Source organism: Nycticebus coucang, chromosome 14 (genome assembly GCF_027406575.1).
Source record: "Nycticebus coucang isolate mNycCou1 chromosome 14, mNycCou1.pri, whole genome shotgun sequence".
NCBI lineage: Eukaryota > Metazoa > Chordata > Mammalia > Primates > Lorisidae > Nycticebus > Nycticebus coucang.
The window spans coordinates 3,291,942-3,307,989 of NC_069793.1; the positions used below are offsets into that span (position 1 = coordinate 3,291,942).

The 16,048-nt window shown below is 50.1% G+C and overlaps 1 protein-coding gene across 5 annotated transcripts; it reads right to left on the reverse strand.

Moving 5' to 3' along the window:
* Positions 1-32: 32 nt before the first annotated feature.
* Positions 33-15,974, reverse strand: ZDHHC24 (zinc finger DHHC-type containing 24). 5 transcript variants are annotated; one of them, XR_008374131.1, is made up of 7 exons: positions 15,467-15,792; positions 15,268-15,296; positions 13,075-13,352; positions 8,524-9,217; positions 4,731-4,803; positions 1,600-1,722; positions 33-418 (listed from the first exon to the last, which is right to left on the reverse strand). XR_008374131.1 is itself a non-coding variant. In XM_053560044.1 (4 exons), the coding sequence occupies exons 1-4, from the start codon at positions 15,743-15,745 to the stop codon at positions 8,922-8,924; spliced, it is 882 nt and encodes a 293-aa protein (XP_053416019.1). In that variant the 5' UTR covers positions 15,746-15,792; the 3' UTR covers positions 6,370-8,921. The 5 variants fall into 5 exon arrangements, 1 of the variants encoding a protein (XP_053416019.1); XR_008374130.1 differs by having other exon boundaries at positions 33-1,722; XR_008374132.1 differs by lacking the exons at positions 33-418; positions 1,600-1,722 and adding an exon at positions 3,845-4,493.
* Between the last annotated feature and the right edge of the window lie 74 nt (positions 15,975-16,048).

Genomic DNA, 16,048 nt, shown 5'->3' on the forward strand with positions numbered 1-16,048 from the left:
CATCGGGCTGCTGCCTACCCTCTCCCCAGCTTTTTCCAGAAACCACACCCAGGATCAAGGCAGAGCTGAAGGGTCAGAGTGACATGAGGACAGGCCCAATCCTTTTAATTTGCTGCTTCCCTTGGGCACATCACTCATCTTCTGCTGCAGGTCAAGACCAAAACTGGGCCAGGGCCTGGCCTGGGACATCAGAGGCTTCTCTTGGGTGAGACTGAGCTCCCTGCTGCTCCCTGGAGCTCCAGAGCCTTAGCTTGCAAGCACAGCACATCCTCTGATCTCTCCTTACTATAGAGCAAAGGGCTTCTCTTTCCATTCCGCAGGCCCAAGGGACTTTTCCAAAACCTTGGACTCACCCAGTCTCAGGTCATGATTCTCAAAGGTTGCCAAGGGAGGAGGTAGCATGCAGGACGGAGGTGCCCTGTAGGGAGAGAGTGGCTCCTGAAGACTACATGACAGCTGCCCTGACTCAGGTGCTCATGCCCAGAAAGAGCACCCCAGGAGAGGAAGGCTGCACTGGGCAGAGGTGGGGCCGGGGGCACTGGGAAGATAACTCTGGCAGTTCTGGGCTTCTCCCTCATATCAGCCATGTGGGCAGCAAGTCCACCGTGCAGTGACCACATCATGTAACATTAACCAGAAAGGCGCAGACCTGACGTGTGGACTGAAGCTGAAGGCTAGATGGAGGCGTGTGTTGGGACACAAAGGCTAAGACCATCGGCCTAGCACTTCAGCCTCTTGAGGCTCTACTGTCTGCCTAGCCCACCCTGCAGGCCACTTATGAGCCATGAGCATGGGTCCCTGAGGACCTGCATCTCTGCCCCTGTCAGACCAGATGTCAGACCAGGGATGTGACCATAGCTCAGTGTAAAATAAGACCATTTTAGCTCTAACACTCTGTGAGCTTGGCTGCCTCTCTGGAGAAAACAAGAAGTTGTTCCAGAAAGGTGACATTTGACAGGAGTAACTGTAGGGAGGACCCCAAGCTGCTGCCACTGCCAGGCCACAGCCTCTGTGCCCAAGACCCAGGTCTAGGTAGGGTGATGCTGCCCACAACCCACTCCCTTCCCTCCCCAGAAATGCATCTGGGGTTAAGTTAAAAGAAGCAAGGGCCCCTGGATCAAGGGAAAGCCTGTCCCCTGCTCCCTGCCCTCTCAGCCACTTGTAGAAACAGACCAGTTGGTGAGGATGGCACAGCATTTTCAGCTGGAGCCCGCTGAGGCACAAATGGAAGGAGTTATAACCCGAAAGTGGAAAGACATGGAGCAGAGGGAGTATTATTATCAGAGATTTCACCTTAACCCAAAGAACTTAGAGATGGAAGGGCCTGTCTAGGGTCGCACCACCCTGAGCATGCCTGGCCTGCCTGATTTTGGAAGCTAAGCAGGGTCGGGACTGGCTAGAACTTGGGTGGAAGAGATGGAAGGGTCTGTCCTGGAGGATGATGAGCGTCTCATCCCCGTCACTGTCCAAGGGGGGCCCTTATAGTCCCTTCACCCTAGTCAACCTAGGAACTGCATGAGCTGAGAACAAAAAGGTCTGATCCGTTCTCTTCATAGCTATACACAATGACAAAAGGGGAGCTCTGTGCCCATCACCTACCTGAAGTAAAATGCAGCACCGTGTAACCGTTAGGAAGAGATGCAGGAACGCTGGGTGGACAGTGCGTAAAGCCACAGGAAGCAAGTACCAGTCACACAGCAGAGAGCTAGGAAGTTGTATATGCTGAGGATAAGGACAGTTGGGAGCATTTATATAATACTTATTTAAAAATATGCACCTAAACAAAAATAAAAATACATGCTCTTCCTTAGCAATGTGGAATTAGGCAGTTATAACAAAACAACCTCTCCTCCTTCCCTGGGACTGCTCCCCTGCAGTAGTCATTTCAGTTCTTTTAGCAATTTATTTTTGAAATTACCTTGTATTAATCACTTAATTGAGACGTTTTCTGTTGAATCCTGTTGGAACAGTCGAGGCCTTAGATTTGACAGCAGCCTGCCCATCTCTAGTTTTCAGGTAAATCCACATTCACTGTTTAGGTTACTGTTTGTATTACTATGTGAGAGCTCTCCACTGCAGAGCCAAGAACCATCTATAGTTAAACTACCCTCTTTGCACTTTTTTCTTGCTCTGATTTTTTCATTTGCTTAGTTTTCTAATAAATAACTGGTGATTCTTTCCCACCCTGTCTGACACTTCCATTTTTCTAGACATTTCCCTTAATCCCCTGCTTTACCAAAAACCTTTGTTCTCTAAAAGAATTGCTTTTGTCTCTCCCCTTGGCTAGATCCCTGATTCTTGGGCCCCATGTCTTCCTCTTTCTTAAGAGGAAAGTTCACCCTTATTTTGTGAAACATATCCACAAGTACCTTCTTTAAAAAGTCATTAGAGGGCCCAGGCATGGTGGATTGCCTGAGCTCATAGGTTCAAGACCAGCCTGAGCCAGAGTGAGACCTCATCTCTAAAAACTAACCAGGTGTTGTGGCAGGCGCCTATAGTCACAGCTACTTGGAAGGCTGAGGCAAGAGAATCACTTGAGCCCAAGAATTTTAGGTTGCTGTGAGCTGTGATGCCATGGCACTCTACTGAGGGCAACAACAACAAAAAGTCATTATGGGTAAACAATTCAAGGAACAGCTTAATCTGAAAAAAAATTTTTTGAGACAGGGTCTCACTGCCACTCAGGTTGGAGTGCAGTGGCTTCATCATAGCTCATTGTAGCCTCCTAACTCCTGGATTCAAGTGATCCTCCTGCTTCAGCCTCCGGAATAGCTGGGACTACAGGAGCACGCCATCACTCCCAGATATTTTTTTATAGACAGTCTTGTTATGTTCCCCAGGCTGGTCTCAAACTCCTGGCCTCAAATGATCCTCCCACATCAGCCCCTAGAGTGCTGGGATTACAGGTGCTGCCACACCAGTCTGAATATTTACTTATTCAGTTTATCATATATGATAGTTTGGTTGGGTCATAAAAGTCTAAGTTGAAAATAGTTTTCTCAGGCCAGGTCTGATGGTTCATGCCTGTAATCCTAGTACTCTGGGAGGCCAAGGTGGATGGACTGCTTGAGCTCAGGAGTTTGAGACCAGCCTGAGCAACAGCAAGATCCCTGTCTCTACTAAAAAAAAAAAAAAAGGAAAAATTAGCTGGGCATGATGGTGGGCTGGGGATCTGTAGTCCCAGCTGCTTGGGAGGCTAAAGCAAGAGGATTGCTCAATTTAAGATTGCTTGAATATGACATCACAGCACTCTACCCAGGGTGACAGAGTGAGACTATCTCAAAAAGTTTTCTTGCAGGCAGTGCTCCCTTCTAACTTTGAGTAATGCTGTTGAGAAATTCCATGGTATTCTTTTTTTTTTTTTTTTTTTTTTTTGAGACAGAGCCTCAAGCTGTCACCCTGGGTAGAGTGCTATGGCATCATAGCTCACAGCAACCTCCAACTCCTGGGCTCAAGCGATTCTCCTGCCTCCGCCTCCCAAGTAGCTGGGACTACAGGCGCCTGTCACAACGCCCAGCTATTTTTTGGTTGCAGCCATCATTGTTGTTTGGTGGGCCCGAGCTGGATTCAACCCCTCAGCTCAGGTGTATGTGGCTGGGGTCTTAGCCACTTGAGCCACAGGCTTGAGCCTTCCATGGCATTCTTACGCCTGATCTTTCTAGCTCAGAGGTTCTGAATGTTATGACGTGCCTTCCTGTGTGTCCTTATCACTTGTGCTCTGGGTAGAGATGGCAGACAGTCTTCAGTTCCAAGAAATTAACTGTTACTGTTTCTTGGGTGACTTTCTCAGTTTGCCTTTACACTGAGCTTACATGCTCAGTGTAAAGGCAAACTAGGAATAAACTATTCCGGCTCGGCACCTGTAGCACAGTGGTTACGGTGCCAACCATATACACTGAGGCTGGTGGGTTCAAACCTGGCCCGGGCCAGCTAAAAAAACAAGGACAACTGCAACAAAAATAGCTGGACGTTGTGGCAGGTGCCTGTAGTCCCAGCTACTTGGGAGGCTGAGGCAAGAGAATCGCTTAAGCCCAAGAGTTTGAGGTTGCTGTGAGCTGTGATGCCCCTGCACTCCACCGAGGGCAACATAGTGAGACTCTGTCTCCAAAAAAAAAAATAAAAAGGAAAGAAAGAAAGAAACCATTCTTCCACTTTCTGTCTTACTAGAACCAGCGAGGGACTTGCTTGTCTCCAAGCTCAGTGCTGGATAGAAGGTTTAAAAAAAAAAACCTCTCCTGACAATTTTTAACCATAAGCCATCCCTGAATAATGTTTGCAATCTGAATTGGCAATACCTGGTGTTAGGGCAGAGTGCTCATTAGGTGCTCCGTGCAGGTTGAGATTTTCTCTAGACCAAGATTAGGGTATGAAAGTATAGGCTTTATTTTATCTTCTTAGAAGGAAAGAGGGAGGGCGGCGCCGTGGCTCAAAGGAGTAGGGCGCCGGCCCCATATGCCAGAGGTGGCGGGTTCAAACCCAGCTCCGGCCAAAAACTGCCAAAAAAAAGAAGGCAAGGAGGAGTGAAATAGAATGAGTAAAGAGGAAAAAGAACAGGGAGACGTGTGGCATCCCAAAGAAAGGAAGAATGCCTGCAGCGAGATCAAGAGCTGCTGAACTGGGGGGACAAAGAGAAAATGTAACTGTAGCCAGATTCACAGGGGGCTGTGAATACTGTACCCACTTTTCCTGCAGCAGGTTGATAAGCAGCTGCTTTTCCACTGGAGACATACCTCAGGTGTTTCTGATCCTGTTGATTCTGCCCTGAGATATCATTTTGGCCATGATCCAGAAAGGCTCAGGAACCTTGAAGATATAAAACAAATTCTAAAAGATAAGGAGGTGCTAAATGTAAAGAGAAAAGATTTACATTTCCTTTCTGTCTGTTCTTTTCAATGGTTTATGAAAACCAAGCTCCATAGGGGGCCTGCTAGGAAAAGAAGGCAGAAATCAGAGGGCTTGATTTTTAGTCATTAATGAAAAACTGTAATTTCCCTGTCATTTCACTATAAAGACCAACCATCCTTACACCTGCGTAGTCCTAAATACTGCTTCCTGAAATTTTAAAGTGGTGTAGGATCAGTTTGTCATCAGGCAACAAACAAATAAATACATTTCCTTTCTGGAGGAATTAATTCAACGTCAAAAAACTCCCACTGACAGAATTCCAAGAAATAGGAACTCACCATCAAAACAGACTGCAAAGAAATAAGACATCATGTTGGGCGCGGAGGCTCATGCCTATAATCCCAGCACTCTGGGAAGCTGAAGCAGATGGATTGCTTGAGCTCACGGATTTGAAACGACTAAACCAGAGCAAGACCCCCTCCCACCTCTAAAAAAGCCCGGCATTGTGGCAGGCACCTGTAGTCCCAGCTACCCAGGAGGCTGAGGCAAAAAGATCTCATGAGCCCAAGAGTGTGAGGTTGCTGTGAGCTGTGTGAGGCCATGGCACTCTACTGAGGGCCATAAAGTGAGACTCTGTCTCTACAAAAATAAATAAAATAAAATAAAAGTAGAAAAACTAGCCAGGTGTTGTGGTGGGCACTTACAGTCCCAGCTACTCAGAAGGCTGAGGCAGGAGGATCACTTGAGCCCAGGAGTTTGAGGTTGCTGTGAATTAGGTTCACAGCTAGTGCTGAGGCCATGGCACTATAACCTAGGCAACAGAGTGAAATACTGTCTCAAAAAAAAAAAAAAAACCAATTTAATAAAAACATCTTTATGAGAAAAAGTATGTAATTTTATTAGAAACATTAATGGGGGTGGGTGGCGCCTGTGGCTCAGTGAGTAGGGTGCTGGCCCCATATACCAATGGTGGCAGCGGGTTTGTTGCCAAACTGCAACAAAGTAGCCGGCGTTGTGGCGGGCACCTATAGTCCTAGCTACTCGGGAGGCTGAGGCAAGAGAATGGCCTAACCCCAAGAGCTGGAGGTTGTGAGCTATGATGCTACCGCACTCTACTGAGGGCCACAGAGTGAGACTGTCTCTAAAAAAAAAAAAAAAAAGAAAAGAAAAGAAACATTAATGGAGAAATAGACCATGTTCATGAACTGGAAAATTGAATTTCATGTAGATGCTGATTTTATACAAACTGATCTATAGGAGTGGCACCTGTGGCTCAGTGAGTAGGGCACCGGCCCCATATGCCGAGGGTGGCGGGTTCAAACCCAGCCCCGGCCAAACTGCAACAAAAAAATAGCCGGGCGTTGTGGCGGGCGCCTGTAGTCCCAGCTGCTCGGGAGGCTGAGGCAAGAGAATCGCGTAAGCCCAAGAGTTAGAGGTTGCTGTGAGCCGTGTGACGCCACGGCACTCTACCCGAGGGCCGTACAGTGAGACTCTGTCTCTACAAAAAAAAAAAAAAAAAAACTGATCTATAGATTCAATTGAGGTTCATTTATGATGTCAAAGGAATTTTTATTGGTGGAACCTGACAAGCTGATTCTAAAATTTACATCCAAGAGCAAAGGCCAAGGATAGATCTTAGTGGCTACTTCCCAAAGGAGAAAGGTGTAAATAAAATGACCAGTGGAACAAAATAGAAAAATTAATGTGACTTATACAACACATCCTGCATAGCAGGGAAGGGGGCGCCTTACTTGTACAGTAATCTGGATACATCTCAGAAACATAAATATTAAGTGAAACAGCAAGTCACAACAATAAACTTGCTATGGTTTCATCTATATAAAATTCAAAAACTTGCAAAACTGACACAGTCAAACTATAAATCAAAGCAAGGGAATGACTGAGGGCAGCGTAGGGGAGCACAGAAGGAACTTCAGAGGAAATGTTAAGAGTAACTTCCTCAAATGAGGTGGGGAGTGTTTAGTATCTCCTTACTAATAAAAAGGAAACAAAAGATATTCTGGAGGTAGAGGGGCAATGCGGCTGCTAATGCCTGTGTGGCCTGGCGGCGCACAGCCGGTTCCCAGTGTCAGAAAGAGTAATGCAGCCGTCCCAATATCCCTGGCGGGGGAAGAGCCTGTCAGAGGGTATGTTCCTCTGGGGGTCCTTTGGGGTTGGGGGAGCCTCCCAATTCCTGGGAGGACCCCCCAGCAGTATCCGTGGACTCCCATTTAATCCCACTTTTGGTCCAGTCCCTCACCCCTGCCCTCCCCAGTGCCCAAGATCCAGAGCTTCTCTAATCCCAGCCCCAGGGGCAGTGCCGGAGTGGGGCACAGTGCACTGCACCTCACCTTCCCTGGTACTGAAATTCCTAGGCCTCTCCTGTGTGTGGGAAGCAATCTGCTTGCTTCTCTAATCCCTCCCTTTGGGAACACATTTCGTTTTTTTTTTTTTTTTTTTTTTGTAGAGACAGACTGTACCGCCCTTGGGTAGAATGCCGTGGGGTCACACGGCTCACAGCAACCTCTAACTCTTGGGCTTACGCGATTCTCTTGCCTCAGCCTCCCGAGCAGCTGGGACTACAGGCGCCCACCATAACGCCCGGCTGTTTTTTTTGTTGTTGTTGCAGTTTGGCAGGGGCTGGGTTTGAACCCGCCACCCTCGGCATATGGGGCCGGCGCCCTACTCACTGAGCCACAGGCACTGCCCCACATTTCGAGTTTTAATTCCCTGCTAAGAGTAACTAAGCCTCCATCTACAATCCCTCTTCCAAAATGTTGTCAGGTGCTTTGGTTTACAGCTGTCTCCTCTCCTGTTTTCTTTCCTCTTGTAAGTACGTTATCTTTTTTACTTCTTTACTATCATTTTAGTAAAATCCTAAGAGGAAACGGAGATAAACTCATGTGTTTAAGCCTGCAATGTTTAACCAGCAGGCCCTCTAGTTACTATATTTATACAAAAATGTTTTTAAAAAAGCAGCTCCCAAAGAGTCAACAGAGGGGAGCAGGCTCAGGCCTCTCAGCACCATCCTCGCTATCCTTCCCAGATGTCTACACATCCTCAGCCCATTTATTTGCCTTGATTTTTTTTCCCCACTCACTTTCTTCAGCTCTGCAGGGGTGAAGGTAAAAGCACAAAAACCTGGATTCAAACCCTGCCTGGCGCCTCCATTTACTCCACTGTGATCTTAACTCTAAAAGCTTTAAGGTTTTTACCCACAAAATAAGGTGTATAATGGCTGCCCATGGTGGCAGGTGACCTAAGAGGGGATCTGTGAGACTGCTGTCGCAGATAATACTTCCAATGATAAAATGCTGAGCCTGGGAAAGAATGTTTGCATTCTCGTGCCCTGGATCATAAGGACATCCCCGCCTCACCCTTGGCCCCTCTGAGCCTTGGGAATTCATGGTTTCTAGGCCTGACAACCAGAAGAACCAGAAACAGCAGCCCCAGCAACAAAGTGAGGGATCAGAAATCCCACAAAGATGGAGTGAGAACAAAGTCAGCAAAGGGGCAACTAGGCTGGCGAAGCAAGCCCCCCACTTTTTTTTCAGGGTTACCGAGAGAGTTTATTTAGGAAAAATAAAGTTTAGAGCACTTCCAAAGAGAGTTGGAAGTGGGACCCTCTTGCAAAGGAGAAAAGTTGAGAGAGACCAGGCTAAGCAGCCCTTGCCATACCTCTGTGCTCCTCTGTCAGAAGAAGCAGTCGCAGGGCCCAAGCCCTGGCACACAGGAGTCCAAGCTGGGCAGAAGCAAAGCCAAGGGAATAAATAAATAAAAACAAGAGAATGACTGAGACAGGGCAGTGTAGGGGAGCACAGAAGGAACTCCAGAGGAAATGTTAAGAGTAACTTCCTCAAATGGGGTAGGGGGTGTTTATTTAGTATCTCCTTACTAATAAAAAGGAAACAATGAAAGATATTCTGGAGGTAGAGGGGTAATGAGGCTGCTAATGCCCGTGTGGCCTGGAGTTGCCCCCAGACAAGAAATAAGGGCCACCCTGATTTCCCTCTTGAGTCTGGGGAGATCAGACCCTCACACCCCCTCCTCTCTGTACAATTTTGGCTCTTTCGGAGTCAGGAGGCCATGAGTCCCACATCAGCTTTGGTCTGGAAGGTGATCCCATCCCCAGGCAGTGGGGAGTCCAGGAAAGGCCAGAGCCAGACGAGAGCCCAGCGGGGCCCCAAGGCTGCCTGCAGGTTGTGGCAGGGGCCCAGGTCGTAAGAGTGCTGGCCCCGAGCCCACTCCCATGTGGTCTGGCCCCGAAGCAGCAGCATCCCATGGAAGAGCAGCCCAGCCCCGCACAAAAGGGCGCCTGCCACGCACGTGTCCATCACGAAGGCCAGGGCAAACTGAGCCAGAGACACACCGCCTACAAGAAGACGGCAGAGAGTCAGGCAGCAAAAGTCAGGCCCAACCCCCACCCTGCTGCCCCCGGTGCCCCCATCACTAAGCAAGGATCATTCCAACGCTCAGCAAATCATGAGTCAATATTTGGTGGCCAGTCCATGCTGGGTGGCAGCTGCACAGCAGTGGACCGCGCACACACAGCCCTGCCTGGCACACCACTTCATTCATGCACTCCAAACTTGCTGAGCACCTTGTAAGCGTGGGATGCAGTGCCAGGGACTGTGGATGCCGGGGTGCACACAACACACAGCACCTCTGCCCTCAGGAAGCTCACAGACCAAGTTAAAAAGGTCACTTCTCAGTTACTCAGTTACAGCTGTGATGTGTGTCACATTGAAAAGCACAGCATCTTTAACCATCTGGGCCCACAATGGGCAACATAGACCTGCTGAACTAATGAACTAGAAGATGCCCTGGAATATATTAAGTGAGAGAAGCCAAACACAAAAGGTCACATATTTATGACCCCAATTATGTGACATGTCCTGAGCAGGCAAATCCATGCAGACAAAAAGTAGATTAGTGGTTGCCAGGGGGCTCAGGGATTAGGGAAGAACGGAGTGGCTGCAAGTGGCCATAGGGTTTCTTTTTAGGGTGAAAATGTCTTGGAATTAGGATGATGGTTGCACTATCAGGGGTCCTCAATCTTTTTAAACAGGGGGCCAGTTCACTGTCCCTCAGACCGTTGGAGGGCTGGACTATAGTTTAAAAAAAAAAACTATGAACAAGGGAGGCACCTGTGGCTCAGTCAGTAAGGTGCCGGCCCCATATACAGAGGGTGGCGGGTTCAAACCCGGCCCCGGCCGAACTGCGACAAAAAAATAGCTGGGCGTTGTGGCGGGCGCCTGTAGTCCCAGCTACTCGGGAGGCTGAGGCAAGAGAATCGCTTAAGCCCAAGAAATGAAGGTTGCTGTGAGCTATGTGATGCCATGGCACTCTACCTAGGGCCATAAAGTGAAACTGTCTCTACAAAAAATACAAAATCTATGAACAAATTCCTACGCGCACTGCACATATCTTATTTTGAATTAAAAAAAAAAAGGGAACAAATACAATTTGTTTGAGGACCCCTGTGGGTGAGTTTCCCCTAAGCCACTAAGAATCATACACTTTAGTGAAAATGATGAATTCTACATTATGTGAATTTTGCCTTGATGAAAAAGAGAGCCCATGGGGGGAAATGCCACACAAACTTAAGAGCATAAGAAGATGTTCTGTCCGGAGGCAGGACAGAGGTACCTTCAGGACAAATGAGTGGCTGCATGAAGGTCCAGAAGCTCAGGAGAGCAGCTCAGGCTGGACCAGCAGGTCTGTGAGCAGGGGGTTAACAGGGTAGCCCCACAGTTGGGTTGCCATGGACCCCCCAGAGTGTGTCGATGAGGTGACACACTCTGGGGGGGTCCTGGTTTTTTATCAGGGATCAGATAAAAAAGAAAAAGAAAGCAGAAAGGAAGACAGGCATGCCTAAGTCTAAGCCGTCACTGACGCCAGGAATAGGACACTTCATAGAGGTTGCTGGTCAGCAGTTTTGAGTCTAGAAGTTCTCACAAGGCAAGAACTCAAAATTTCCTTCAGGGTGGAGCCTGTGGCTCAGTGAGTAGGGTGCTGGCCCCATATACCGAGGGTAGCAGGTTCAAACCCAGCCCCAGCTAAATTGCAACAAAAAAATGGCCAGGCATTGTGGCGGGCGCCTGTAGTCCCAGCTATTCAGGAGGCTGAGGCAAGGGAATCGCCTAAGCCCAAGAGCAAAGGTTGCTATGAGCTGTGATGCCACAGCACTCTACCGAGGGGAATAAAATAAAATAAATTCCTTCAGGGGCGGCACCTGTGGCTCAAAGGAGTAGGGCGCTGGCCCCATATGCTGGAGGTGGTAGGTTCAAACACAGCCCCAGCCAAAAACTGCAAAAATAAATAAATGAAAATAAATTGCTTCAGAGTTTGTGAAGACAGAGGCCCTGGGGTGCCATGGCAGTCTTGGAGGATAGGTGAGGCAGAGGCCAGGCTGGAGCAGGGGGAGGGACGAGTGGCCAGGGCCAGAGCAAGGCCTTTGGGAGGCTTAGAAGGAGAAGGCAAGAGCTAGAGGAGGATGTGAGGGGAAAGGAGGGTTTGCACAAGTGGGGGAACCCCATAGAGGGGGCAGGAGCCCAGAAGGACAGCAGATGCCACAGCTGAGGCCTCCAAGCCAGGAGGAGGGCCCAGAAGCCAGGGCCCAGAAGCCAGGCAGTCAGCAAGGCTTGGAGATTTGAGGACAGGACAATTTTGGATGTCCCATCTGATGTCTTATTTTCTCCATGATGGCGCCTGGAGGGCAGGACAGGAGGGAAGACTTGACTGCAGTCATTAGGGAAGGAAGCTCATGAGAAAACAGGGTGGCCAGGAAAGCGGAGGGCCTGTGAGGGCAGCAGCCATGGATGTGGCCTGGAACCAACCTGCCTCGGAGTGCCATGTGTCTCTGGCTGCTCTGAGCAGCCAGGGACAGGCACAAAGGCAGGAAGCCACAGCAGATAGAAGATGAGTAGGAAGTTTGATGCTGGCAGGAGAGGGTGGAAATGCCAGGCATGGGGTGGCAAAGGTGGGAAGGTGAAGGTCAGGGCCATAAGCCTGCAGGCCCAGGAAGGAGCAGGTGTCATGGAGCACAGGAGTAGGGGTTAGACCAGAGAAGAGGTAGGGAACAGAAAGAGGGTCAAAAGACAGATGGTTTGGGGATTCTGACAAAAGCTGGAGCATGGACACAGGACTAGGGGAATTAAGTACAGTGGGGGAAGGTCAAGAGCTGATCTATTCAGACACTGATGGGGCCGTTTGCACAGACCATCAGACATCCATGATTCCAACAGGACCCAGGGCTGAGAGTGCTGAAGCCTGGGTGCTGAAGCCGGAGGCTTCAGTGTTGAGGGAGAGTGGCAGGCCCTGCTGACCAAGCGCGGTGGGGTAGAGGGAGGTGCAGCTGGTGGCTGGGACTCAGTGGAGCCACAAGCCATCAAAGAGAGTGCAGAGGGCTGGTCAGGGAGCCAGGGTGAACAGAGGAGGGCTCTGTCAACCTTAGCAGGGCTTTCAAGGCCTTTCCTAGGCTGCAGAGTGAGAGTTCTTGGTACAAAGCTGGGCTTAGATAGGATGAGAAGGCACAGTGACTCCATGGAGTAGCTGGGGAGGTTAATAACAGTAAAACAAAGTTACAGCGGGGACCACAGAAGGGTCAGGAGGAAGGAGTCAGGGCGAGACAGCCCAGAGCATCTGGGGGGAAAGAACACAGAGGATGAAGGGCCAGTGGGATCGCATCTAGGGTTGTGTCACAGGAAAGAGGAGCATATGTGTGTCCAGAACACAGCATTTCCATCAGCCTTCAGATCCAAGTCTTTCCCTCCAACTTCCCCGGACTCAGTCTACGCCTGCCTGTCACTTTAACTGGCTCCGCACTGCCCAATCAAAAGGGGCCCTCTGCTCACACCAGTACTTGGGGCCCTCCATTACCCAGTCCTAACCTGCCATCCTAGCCTTAATTTTCACAATTCTCACCGCATTGCCTTCGCTACTCCCTGCCCAGCCTCCAATCCCTTGTTCATGCTGCTTTCCTCTCTTGGAATGCCCTCTCCCCATGTTTTGCCACCATCCTCCCCGCCCCCCACATGGTCTCCCATGAGTCTTTCCTCCTCTGCCAGAGGAATCTTTCCTTGATTCTCTGTATCTTACAGGCAGACCTCACCCCATAGATGACACTGGGATTGGGTCCCCAGGGTCAGAAATCTCATCACCAGAAGGGGTCTTACTTCCCCCACCCAGCACAAGGGCCTCTCTGCAGAGGCCTCCCGGGCTCCCCACCTGTGAGCAGCATGAGCCAGGGAAGCAGGAGGAGGGCAGCGGCGTGCAGGGGTGAGTGGGCTCTCAGCAGGGCTGAAAGGGCAGGGCCCAGCAGCACAGAGATGTGGAGCAGGACGCCAGCGCCGTGCAGCAGCAGACACAGGAAAGGCCGGTAGTTGCTGAAGCCCACGCAGCAGCCCAGCAGGCGGCAGTGGTGGTCCCGGCGAAGGATGCAGACTCGGCAGGCAGAGCAGTGCCCACTGCGTGGCGGCACCTGGCTTTGGCACTGGTAGCAGTAACTATGAGAAGGAACCACAGGGTCAGTTCCTTCCACAGCTCAGAGAGCCCCATATCATGCCCAGGGTCAGCCCCTGGGCCTGTCCTGGGGAAGCGGGAACAACTGCTCGGGCTGGCTCAGCCTCAGGTTCTTTGCAGGTAAATCCAAGCTGAATAAGATGTCCCTGGCCCTCCGCTGTAGCACTGCAGGCTGAGATCTCTTCCTTCCCAGTCCTAAAGCCTTTCTCTGGCCGCTACCATCCAGCAGCAACTTCTCCCTTCCTCCATAGTTATCACCTTGTCAAGGTCATCATGGACTCCCCTCTGGATTGGTCTCTGATTCCACTTTTGCCCCGCCTAGTCTCACTCCAGCAGCCAGATGGATCCTTCTGAAACATAAGTCATGACCCTCCTATGCTCAAAACCCTCCAGTGGCTCTCCATTTCATCTCTAGTAAAAAGCAAAGCCTTCAATGTCCTACAGGATTCTTTTTTTTTTGTCCTACAGGATTCTTAGGCCGCTGACATCTCTTCCCCTCTCTCTTTCCACTCCAACCTGGCCTTCCTGCTGTTCCAGGAACTTGCAAGGCACCCAAGGGTCTCAGGGCCTTTGCATCATCTGTTCCCTCTGTCTGGAATACTCTTCCCTTGGATTCCCACATGGCTAACTTCTCCAAGTTTTTGCTCAAATAACTCTTTCTCAATGAGGTCCACCTACTTACTATTTTCAAAATTAATTTATTTAAAAAACATTTGTTTTTTTTGAGACAAAGTCTCAAGCTGTCACCCCGGGTAGAGTGCCATGGCATCACAGCTCACAGCAACCTCCAACTTCTGGGCTTAAGTGATTTTCTTGCCTCAGCCTCCCAAGTAGCTGGGATTACAGGCAATGCCTGGCTATTTTTTGGTTGCAGTTGTCATTGCTGTTTGGCAGGCCCAGGCTGGATTCGAACACGCCAGCTCTGGTGTATGTAGCTGGCACCTTAGCCGCTTGAGCTACAGGTGCTGAGCCTAAAAAACTTTTTTTAGAGACAAAGTGCCGATATGTTGCCCAGGCTGAAATGCAGTGGCTATTCACAGGCATGATCATTGCACAATGCAGCCACCAACTCCTGGACTCCACAGATATAGCCCACAGAATAGCTGGAACTACAGGTGTACACCTATCAATTGTAAATTTGTCGATTATAGTTGTGCACACTTACGGCGTACAAAATGATGTTATGACTTGTTAATACCATCTGAAATACAGTAGAAACTCCATAGCTGACCATCTCCCTACACCAACCATCTCAAGTTGACCTAATTTTCATAGACTGATATGCAGCACATACATGTATCAGTACGGTAGGCCTAGTTCCATATGTTGACCAGTTTGTTACAGTTCTTGGGTGACCAACTTACAGAGGTTCTGCTGTAATTAAATCAAGCCAATTAACATATCCATTGTCTCAAAATACTCATGAGAATTAACCATCTATTGAAAACTGAAACTTGGGGCAACGCCTGTGGCTCAGTGGGTAGGGTGCCGGCCTCATATACCGGTGGAGGGTTCGAACCCAGCCCCGGCCAAACTGAAACAAAAAATAGCAGGGCCTTGTGGTGGGCGCCTGTAGTCCCAGACTCGGGAGACTGAGGCAAGAGAATCGCCTAAGCCCAGGAGTTGGAGGTTGCTATGAGCTGTGACACCACGCACTCTACCAAGGGCGACAAAGTGAAACTGTCTCAAAAACAAACAAACAAACAAAAAAAAAAACACTGAAACTTGCACCCCCGAAGAGTCCTGCTTTACTTTTGTTTCCAAACCAACATCCCTTTGTAATATGCTATATAATTTATTATTCCTACAGTTTATTGTCTGCCCCCTCTCCCACTGAAATCAGCTCTAGAGGGTCAGGAATCTGTTTTATTATTGTACCCCCAGTCCCTGGAACATTACCTTGCACACGGTAGATACTTGATAAGTACCTGTGAGTGAATAAATCATAGTCATTCACTATCCCAAGTTCTAAAGGAGTTTCTGGCTCTAATAACCCGGATCCTAATATAACCCGGTTCTAACATCTCAGGTCTTGAGGCCCTCCCCCCCCGTCCGAGGCACCCGCTTCTCCCCGCCAGATCCCACGCTCCACTCACGCCCAGCCCTGGCCCAGGCTGCGACCGGCCAGCATCACGCCCCGGATGCTGGGGTCCGAGCGCAGAAAGAGCCCCACGTTGCCCAACAGGTTAAGCAGCTGGAAGGCGGCCAGCGCGAGCTGCAAAGCCCGGGCCAGGGGTCCCAGCGGGGGCGGCCCAGGACCCAGCACCAGCACGTAAGCCAGCTCCAGGCCCACGGCCACAGCCCACAGCAACGTGAGCACGAGAGGTAGCCGCGCGGGCGCCCCCTCTGCGCTCGAAGCCGCCCAGGGCTGCCCCATGGCCTGGACCCACCGGCTGTCGGAATCCCAGGACCCCACCGCTTCCGTGTTAGGGCGGGGATAGAGGGCGACGGACGTCTGCCACGACCAATAGAAGCTCTGAAAGGGTGAGGCCTGCGCTCAGGCTCCGAGGGAGGGGCCGGCAGATGCGGAGAGGCGATTGGACAGCGACCGAGCTGGGCGGGGCTTGAAATCCCGTTGAGGCCAGAGCCGGGTGACACCGCTAAGTTATCGCCTCGCTCTCCCTCGTAGGCTCCGCCCCTCCCGCGGAAGCCCATCTGGCCCGTGTCGCTGGCTGGCGCG

Excerpts from the sequence above, each read along its gene's own strand:
- ZDHHC24 (XM_053560044.1), bottom strand. The coding sequence starts at position 15,745 with ATGGGGCAGCCCTGGGCGGCTTCGAGCGCAGAGGGGGCGCCCGCGCGG. Across the intron at positions 15,297-15,466 it reads GCAGCCTGGGCCAGGGCTGG|GTACTTATCAAGTATCTACC; the intron begins GCGTGAGTGGAG and ends ATTCACTCACAG. Across the intron at positions 13,353-15,267 it reads AAGTATCTACCGTGTGCAAG|TTACTGCTACCAGTGCCAAA; the intron begins GTAATGTTCCAG and ends TCCTTCTCATAG.